At 52.4% G+C, this 8,470-nt stretch overlaps 2 protein-coding genes across 6 annotated transcripts in view; one reads left to right on the top strand and one right to left on the bottom strand.

Annotated features, from left to right (window-relative positions):
* Positions 1 to 4,437, top strand: part of PRRC2A (proline rich coiled-coil 2A) — a 14,970-nt gene extending 10,533 nt beyond the window's left edge. For 3 of the 5 annotated variants that reach the window (XM_006904662.2, XM_025045962.1, XM_015588992.2), the window contains exons 17-31: positions 109 to 383; positions 592 to 722; positions 943 to 1,072; positions 1,168 to 1,253; positions 1,441 to 1,674; positions 1,832 to 1,972; positions 2,093 to 2,164; positions 2,278 to 2,451; positions 2,616 to 2,698; positions 2,863 to 3,070; positions 3,159 to 3,254; positions 3,374 to 3,586; positions 3,692 to 3,786; positions 3,893 to 3,983; positions 4,100 to 4,437. In XM_006904662.2, the coding sequence (XP_006904724.1) occupies positions 109 to 383; positions 592 to 722; positions 943 to 1,072; positions 1,168 to 1,253; positions 1,441 to 1,674; positions 1,832 to 1,972; positions 2,093 to 2,164; positions 2,278 to 2,451; positions 2,616 to 2,698; positions 2,863 to 3,070; positions 3,159 to 3,254; positions 3,374 to 3,586; positions 3,692 to 3,786; positions 3,893 to 3,983; positions 4,100 to 4,240 (2,170 nt within the window). In that variant the 3' untranslated portion in view covers positions 4,241 to 4,437. The remainder of the gene's footprint in view (positions 1 to 108; positions 384 to 591; positions 723 to 942; positions 1,073 to 1,167; positions 1,254 to 1,440; positions 1,675 to 1,831; positions 1,973 to 2,092; positions 2,165 to 2,277; positions 2,452 to 2,615; positions 2,699 to 2,862; positions 3,071 to 3,158; positions 3,255 to 3,373; positions 3,587 to 3,691; positions 3,787 to 3,892; positions 3,984 to 4,099) is intronic. The other 2 variants (XM_025045958.1, XM_015588994.2) reach the window with 2 other exon arrangements.
* A 747-nt stretch (positions 4,438 to 5,184) lies between these two features.
* Positions 5,185 to 8,470, bottom strand: part of BAG6 (BCL2 associated athanogene 6) — a 10,887-nt gene continuing 7,601 nt past the window's right edge. The window contains exons 15-24 of the mRNA XM_006904661.3: positions 8,246 to 8,437; positions 7,900 to 8,069; positions 7,641 to 7,694; positions 7,407 to 7,509; positions 7,194 to 7,318; positions 6,884 to 7,030; positions 6,721 to 6,780; positions 6,466 to 6,609; positions 6,280 to 6,387; positions 5,185 to 5,373 (exon numbers count right to left, since the gene is read on the bottom strand). Coding sequence (XP_006904723.1) covers positions 5,278 to 5,373; positions 6,280 to 6,387; positions 6,466 to 6,609; positions 6,721 to 6,780; positions 6,884 to 7,030; positions 7,194 to 7,318; positions 7,407 to 7,509; positions 7,641 to 7,694; positions 7,900 to 8,069; positions 8,246 to 8,437 — 1,199 coding nt within the window. The 3' untranslated portion in view covers positions 5,185 to 5,277. The remainder of the gene's footprint in view (positions 5,374 to 6,279; positions 6,388 to 6,465; positions 6,610 to 6,720; positions 6,781 to 6,883; positions 7,031 to 7,193; positions 7,319 to 7,406; positions 7,510 to 7,640; positions 7,695 to 7,899; positions 8,070 to 8,245; positions 8,438 to 8,470) is intronic.

The raw sequence follows: 8,470 nt of genomic DNA, 5'->3' as shown, positions 1-8,470 counted from the left end.
TGCCTGAAAACACCTGGATTTGCACAGGGAAGAGGAGAGGTTGTGATTTGACTTGTAGGAAAAGTAATAGTTTCAGGAATGTTGGAGCTGATGCTCTATTCTCTTTAGCCGACTTCCGGAGGAGCGTACCCCAGGGCTTCCTCTGCCTCCCCCACCACCCAGTAGTTCTGCAGTCTTCCGCCTGGACCAAGTTATCCACAGCAACCCTGCTGGCATCCAACGGGCTCTGGCCCAGCTCAGCAGCCGCCAAGGGAGTGCAGCTGCACAAGGGGGGCACCCAAGGCCAAAGCCTGGGTCTCCCCAAACCCCTCAAGGCCCCTCCCCTCAGCCCTCAACCCGCTACGACCCTCAGAGGGCCAGCAACAGCATTGGTGTCAATTCGGGTAAGCTGGAGGGGCTAAGGGTGAGCCTGTCTACGTCCCTAGAGAAGGTCAGGTGTTAAAGGGGGAAGAGTCTGGCTTGGGGGGACCCTGGTGCTGGGTGTCTGTTCTGAGCAAGGGTGGAAGGATTGGGAGGTGGTGGGGTAAAGAGAACAAGCTATGGTCAAGAATAGAGCGAAGCCTATGCTGACAGTTTTCCCCTTTTCCCCAGACCCCCACTTCGAGGAGCCAGGGCCGATGGTGAGGGGGGTGGGCGGGACTCCCCGGGATCCTGCCGGGGTTAATCCCTTCCCCCCCAAACGGCGGGAGCGGCCTCCCAGAAAACCAGAGCTGCTGCAGGAGGTGAGGGATGGGGCTTGAGATCGTGCTTCACTGCTCTCCCTCCTGAAGGTTTCCTTATGTTTTCTCCACTTTTTCCTGTTCATGTATTCTTACCCCAAGTTCTTAGTGTTAAGTCACTGCATGTCTCAGTTGTTGCCCCACATTTCACTCTGTCCCAGTTACTTATATTCCTCATTTCCCAGGTCATTCATGTTCTGTCTCTGATCTTTTTCACTTTTAGGAATCTTTGTCACCTTCTCATAGTTCTGGATTCTTGGGCCCTAAGCCTGAGGGCCCAGGCCCTCAGGGAGAGTCCAGAGATGCAGGAACAGAGGCCTTAACCCCTCACATCTGGAATCGTTTACATACTAGTGAGTAAAGCTGAGCTGAATGAAGAACTGTATTAGAGCTAGAAGGGCCTCACAACTGTCCTCATAATTCCCTGTTCTGTCGGTGCTTTTCCCAGCCACTAGCCGAAAAAGTTACCGGCCTGGCCCCATGGAGCCCTGGATGGAACCCCTGAGTCCTTTTGAGGATGTGGCTGGCACAGAGGTGAGGATGAGAGTTTCTGAGCTGGGATTTTGTCAAATACTGGCCATACTTCCCCATCTGTTCTGGGTTGGGTCTGGGGCTGTTCCCTGACATAGTTGTATTCTTCAGTTTGTCTGATTGTGTACACCAGTCAGGTATTGGGGCATTTTCTACTCTACTTAACTAACTCCTTCTCCACTCCCCTCAGATGAGTCAGTCTGACAGTGGGGTGGACCTGAGTGGGGATTCTCAGGTGTCATCAGGTCCCTGCAGCCAGCGAAGTTCCCCTGATGGAGGACTCAAGGGAGCAGCAGAGGGGCTCCCCAAGCGGCCCGGAGGCCCCTCACCCCTGAATGCTATTCCTGGTGAGGGTCCACTTGGCTCTGAACCCTCTGAACCTCCTAGGAGACGGCCACTTGCACCCCTTGATGGGGACAAAAAGGTAAAAGACGAAGAAAGGGTAAGAGTATTTCAGGGACTCTTCTTGACTGTAGTCCTACTGTTGTCTTTCCTCTTTCCTCTTCCTGTGTGTGTTTTGGGGATTCTCCGATTTTGCCTTGTTTCTTTCCAACTCCATTTAACTGTGTTCCCCAACCCAGGAGCTACCCGGGGAGCAGCCTCTGCCGCCTAGTCCCATTGGCACAGAACGATTGCAGTGTACAGACCGAGGCCCAGAGCCTGGCTCCTTGCGGCCATCCCATCGACCTGGCCCCCCAGTCCAGTTTGGCACCAGTGACAAGGTCCACATGGGCTGGATCTGACTATCTTGGGTTGGGTGGAGAGAAGGGAAGGACTAGAGGTGGGATATGGAAGACACACGTCTGAATCATGGGATAATCTCCCCTGCCTCATGATCACAGGACTCCGACTTGCACTTCGTGGTAGGAGACAGTTTAAAAACAGAGAAGGAGCTAACAGCATCAGTCACTGAGGTAAGTTGGAGAATGAGTTTGGTGGAAAGAACTTAATTTCTGGAGATGGGTGTGAGTGACCTGGGCATCCAGGATGCCCAGATAACCCTCTTGACAAGGGTTCTCCTTCCCAGGCCATTCCTATATCCCGAGACTGGGAGGTGCTCCCCAGTGCTTCTGCTGTAGCTGAGCCACCACCACAATCCAAAAATTTGGGTTCGGGGCAGTGTGGCCCAGAGCCCAGTTCCTCGGGCCAGCGCTTGTACTCTGAGGTCTTCTATGGCAGCCCTGGGCCTTCCAGTTCTCAGGTAGGTCCCACTTCCTGTCCCACAACACCTTTCTGCCTGCTGTCCTTAATGCCTTTCCAGTTTGTCATTTAATTTTTCTCCTTGCTTTCACTGTAGTTGGGGGGATGGATGAGCTTTTGTTGACTAAAAGAAACGGGAGCTATTTCAGCTTTGTTCTCCTGCAGGTCTCAGGGGGAGCCATAGATGCTCAGTTACATCACAACCATGGAGGCTTCCGCCCTGGAACACCCTCACTGCACTCTTACAGGTAAGAGAAGATGCCTGTGGATTCCAGAAAGAAATGGAGTCATGTTGGGGGAGAGGAAAGGGGAAGAGCTGTCTCTAGGTATCAAAGACTGCTGGACTTTGGGCATTGCTCAGACTAATGGAGTAAATGACTGGCTTCCTGACACTTTTCTTCCCCCTTTCCAGGTCACAGCCCCTGTACCTCCCCCCCGGCCCAGCACCCCCCTCAGCACTGCTCTCTGGGGTAGCTGTAAAGGGCCAGTTTGTGGATTTCTCAGCGCTGCAAGCAACAGAGCTGGGGAAGTTGCCAGCTGGAGTTCTCTACCCTCCACCTTCTTTCCTCTACTCTCCAGCCTTCTGCCCCAGCCCTCTGCCTGACCCACCCTTGCTTCAGGTAAGAGGTGGGCACGTCCTGGGCTTAAGGAGAAACGGGTGGGGGAGAATGCTTTGGGGAAAGTTGCCATGTTACTGTTCCCCAACAGGTGCGCCAAGATCTGCCATCTCCGTCAGATTTTTATTCTCCTCTGCAACCTGGCAGCCAAAGTGGCTTTCTCCCCTCAGGGGCCCCTGCCCAACAGGTTCCTTTTATCTTTCCACTTCCCTTTCATTCTCTTAGTCCAACCTCTGATTTTTAAAATTTATCCCGTTTTCTGATGTTCCTTCCTTCTCCCAGCACACACTCCACATCTCGTTACAGATGCTTCTACCCATGGTGGACTCACAGCTGCCTGTGGTGAATTTTGGCTCCCTGCCACCAGCACCACCTCCTGCCCCACCCCCCCTTTCTCTGTTACCAGTGGGCCCTGCTCTGCAGCCCCCCAGTCTGGCTGTGCGGCCCCCACCGGCTCCTCCTACTCGGGTGCTGCCTTCACCTGCCAGGCCCTTCCCCGCTAGCTTGGGGCGAGCAGAGGTAAGGTATAGGAAGAACTCCAAGAGTTAGGGGTAGAGATTCGATATCTGTAGATGAACGGGTTGAGAACAGGAGGCTCATGCGTTTTTTTTTTTTTTATTTCAGCTACACCCAGTAGAAATAAAGCCGTTCCAGGATTATCGGAAACTGAGCAGCAGCCTTGGGGGACCTGGGTCATCAAGTACTCCCCCAGCTGGAAGGCAAGAGAAGGGAATGGGAATACAGACTGCCCAGCCTTGAGGCCTTTCTTTCTTTGGGGACCAGGGGGCAGTCTTTAGCTCACCTTAAACACTTTTCCTCCTTTAGGTCTTTCTCTGGCTTCAATTCTCGTCTGAAGGCCCCACCCTCCACCTACAGCGGAGTCTTCCGCACCCAGCGCATCGACCTTTACCAGCAGGTAAAGAAGAAACCCGTGGCTCCAAGTCTGAATTTGAGTCACCACCCAAGTTCTGTCCTTCCATTTCTGATCTCCCAGTATGATTTATTACTCTTCCACATATTCCTGCCTCCCAGGCCTCCCCACCAGATGCTCTGCGCTGGATGCCAAAGCCTTGGGAGCGAACAGGGCCACCTTCTCGAGAAGGACCTTCACGACGGGCAGAAAAGCCTGGGTCCCGAGGGGATAAGGAGCCTGGGTTGCCCCCACCCCGCTGAGGGCATTCTCCTTGCCCCCTGTCCCCCCCACCCCACCCACCCCATTATTATAAATATATAAGGGGGAAAGGGGTGGGTGGGGAGGGATTGTGGGGCTGGGGCCTCACTTCCCCTTCTCCCCTGTCCCCTGGTCCCCTATCCCTGGGGCCATTTGTTAAAAAATAATAATAAAAATTAAAAAAATATTTCCAAAATGATTTTAAGGGCAGGTTGGTTGGTTGCAATCTGTTGTATCACAGTATAGTGCCAAGTATCCTATAGGGCAGTTTTACTTTGATCTTTTGTATCTTTATGTGGGCCAGGAAATAGAGCTGGACTATGCTGGGCAAATCTGCCAGCAAGCAGCAGCTGGTTGGTTACCCGTCTGTAGCTGACAGTTGAGCTGGTCCCTGCATCTTCCCTCGCGTATCTGGGGCCTTGGTGGGACATCTGGAATTGTGAGCCAGCGTCTCTATGTGGCTCTTACAGCAAGATATTCTCAAGAGTCATCAGATCTCCTTATGACCATGACTCTAGTGTTCTAAGAGATCCCAGTGGAATCTGCAAAGTTTATGATCTGGTATTATGCAAAGTTTATGATCTGGTATTAGAATTGTCTCTTATGCCACTTTCTATTGATCCAGCACTAAGCTAAAAGAGGGAGGGGGGCAGCAACTGCCTCTCAGGATAGTTTGAGAGCCCTATCAGCATGTAGCTGCAGTGTTTCTTCCATCTCAGTACTCAGGTCTTTTATCACCTGCAAATTTTTTTTTTTTTTTTTTGCACAGAAAGTGTTCCTTGAAAATGGGCAATTCTCCAAAACAGGTTTCTACATTTTAGTGTTGTGCTACACGAACAGTAAAACATGATAATGCACATCTGCTCACAGGAATGGGCTGCTATTAAAAATCATTCACAGATTAAGGAGCTTAAACTCCTTAATGAAGACAATTTAGAGACGAAAGGGCCAGGAAAATCTGACTTTTATTTCTTAAATAGTGTGAAGGAAAGGAGTGAGGGAATGGTCCCCTGATGTGGGAGGGACATAGAGCAAAGAGCTAAGGATCCTCAGCAAAGGCCCGGTGGGCATTAGGGAAGCGCTGGGGGTTGTAGTTGGGATCTTCCTGCAGTCGCTTCTGTATATCAGCCCGGAGCTAGAGAGAGGGAGCAAGCAGGTTGAAGAGGCACTGGCCAAGCCCCTAGGATCCCAGCAAGCACACAAGGCCATCCCTCAGGAGGCCATCCCTCAGGAGCTAACACTTCCCCACCAGCCACGCACTGTCAGCCCAACATGGTATCTGAGCCTTCCCAGATGCCACTTTTAAAACACTTTAAAAATTACCAAGTTGTAGTCCCAGGCTAACAGTTCTTCTCTGAAGGAATCCGGGGAAGAAGGGCCCTAGCCCAACCCCTCCCACTAGACCATCCCTATTCTGCTTCAAGATGGGGGCACCTGCTGCCTGTAGCTCTCCTGAACCTCTGGTGCCTCCAGGTCCCGGCTCAGGCTCTCGGGGCTTGTCAGGGGCCGAGCTCCGGCTGCCTTAGCTGCCCGGCTCACGGCCTCTGAGAGGAGCAGCTGGGGGCCCTCACTCTGCATTGTCTGGGAGTTGGGAGGGAAAAGAGGATCAAAGTCAGATCCAGTACCACCACCCAGCTCACCCTTTCCATGAGTTAACTAGTCTCCATGCTAGCAGAGAGAAAGGAAATAGTCGTGTGGTTTTAACAGAAGTGCCTTACTAATTTTACTTGGCTCTGGCCAAAAACAGCATTTGAATGTACCGAATTTACTCTCCAAAATAAGAGAGGACAGGATAGGTCAAGCCATCCAGCATTCAAAGCTAGCTAGTCCACGAGAGGAAGCCCATAGGAAAGAAAATGGGCCCTAATCACATGGGGATTAGGGAGCCGAAGGATAACAGGACTACTGCGACAACCATGAGCAAGTCAGATCCAGAAAGGTTTCCTCATTGATTAAATGAAAAACTTGTAGCTCAATTTGAATCTAAGCACAGCAAGGGAATCTGAATATACAGGGATCCTCAGGGAAGAGGCAAACCAACCTTGCGTCTCTTGGCAGGCATACCACTGAGGTAGGCATCACTCAGGGGAGGCTGCGGTTTCACCTTCCGCTGGCTCTGAATGTCCTGTTGGATGATAGGGACCCATTCCTGGGAAGGATTAAAAAATGAGAAAGTAATCCCTACAACTTTCAGCTGCCTTGGCCCACCGATCACCTCAACACTTACTGGGGGTACTGCTGCTGCCCAAGGCTCTGTCTCAACTGAAGCTCCATCCTGTTCCTCTTGGGAGACCCCCTCAGGAGCAGGAGGTGGACCTCGGGACATAGCCTCTTCTGCTGTTGTGCCAGGGGCTGGGGAAGCATTCTCCCGCTGGGAGTCAGACAGCAGGAAGATCCAAGTTTCAGAATTCTCAGCCTCCAGCCCCTCTACCCTCAGCCTTCCACTCCACATTATCCAGCCCCTTCAACCTCTCCCTGGTACCTGAGGCTCAGGGGAAGTTCTCTCTGATCCCTGAACTTCCATTGGCTCCTCAAAAAGTGGCTGTGAAATTGGACAGAGAAGACCACCACCACAAAAAGCCCTCTCAAATCTCTCCAGTTCCCTCAAATCCCCTGACCTCATACCCCATTATCAGGTCCTTTACCTGTGGTGGATCACCAACCCTGCGAACATATCTGAGGATGGCATCTGGGCCTACAGGCATGTGCTCCAGAACCACCTGAAGCCTCAGTCCCATCATTGTGGTCAACCAGCTCACCAAGGATGGATTCACCCCGCGAGACATGCGACGCTGAGGGGCAGAAAGCAGACATGGAACATGAAACCCTCAACCAGCTTTTGAAAGATATCAAAGAATAAAGGATGGCAGTGTGGAGAAGAAAATGAAACCACAGGATACCAAAGAGAATAGAAACCCAAGGAAACAAAAGGCTCTGGGGCTGGGTGGTGCTTACAATTCGGCCATTGATGACAGCAGCAAGCTCCATCTGCTGTCCCCCCAAGCAGTGCAGGTTCAGAGCCAGGCATTCAAACAGGCCCTGGTTACACAACTCCAACAAACGGGCCCCAAATCCACTGTCTGTGGGCAAGACAAGAGAGAATGCTGGCACCCCGCAGCCCTGCACACCCAACATGCCCTACTCACCCTGGCCCAGCCAGCCCCTGACCTGTGCAATGCAGCACATGAGCAGCAATACTATTAAACTGCTCTTGGAGAAATTCCAGGTTTGTCCGAATGATGTCCACACCTGGCTGGACCTGCACCGAAGACTGAGAAACAAGACACACCAACACCCCCAAAATCAGGAACTCCAAGGGACTAGTAGTCAAGGACAGGGCAGCAAGAACAGCAGCTACCCTACCAGACCCAAGAGAGAATAAGATGGTGAAGGGTTACTCACAAAACTCTCTCGAACATACTCTTCTAGCCCCATGATCAACGTGTGGGTTGCCATCTACCAGATGGGGAGGGGGGGAAGGGGGGGACACAGCACAGGTTTAGATCCAAGCCCCAGCCCTCAAGACACTTCGCATTCCACCCCCAACAAATCCCAAGGCTTGGACTGGGACAGTTGTAGCTTTAAGTGACAGATGACAAGTCAGGAATAAGGAATTGAAGATGAGAAGAAAGAGAGCTCTGGGACCCAGGTCTTCATTTACCCGGATGTTACCAGGTGTGGGCTCCTGGCCACCCAGGTAGTGCTGGTGAAAGAAGGATCGCAACTGGGGCTGGAGTCGCTGCAGTGGCTGGAAATGTCCGTGGAGGAGCATTACCACATCCACCATGGAAAAGTTCTGGCACAGAAGAGAAAGCAGGGCCCCGAAGAATCCTGGGGACAGGGACAAAAGTTAGCAGTGGCCTTTACAACCTGACCTGCCCACCTACCCACAGCCCATCAACCTCATCCCACCTTGGCAACACCCTTAAACACAGGCCATCTCTACTCCCCAGGGTGCCCCTCCCTGCCCCTCCTAGAGAAGGCCAAAGCACCACCTGTTTGCTCACCAAGAGCCCCATCAGCCCCAGGCTCAAAGATGTTGCTAGATCCACTGAGACGCTGTATGAAAGCAGCAATACTTTCGCTACTGCCTGCCCGAGCCCCCAGAGAGCCCAGGAGGGAGCTCAGCACACCCTGCACCACTGAAGTAAAAAATTCTGGTGATAGGCTCTCAGGACCCAGGCCTCCAGGACTCCCTGTGCCACCAGAAGGGGACCCTGGTGGGGGTGTGG

Source organism: Pteropus alecto, unplaced genomic scaffold (genome assembly GCF_000325575.1).
Source record: "Pteropus alecto unplaced genomic scaffold, ASM32557v1 scaffold400, whole genome shotgun sequence".
Classification (NCBI taxonomy): Eukaryota; Metazoa; Chordata; class Mammalia; order Chiroptera; family Pteropodidae; genus Pteropus; species Pteropus alecto.
Note: the sequence above shows the minus strand (reverse complement) of the source record. Positions and strands in the feature narration are given on the sequence as shown.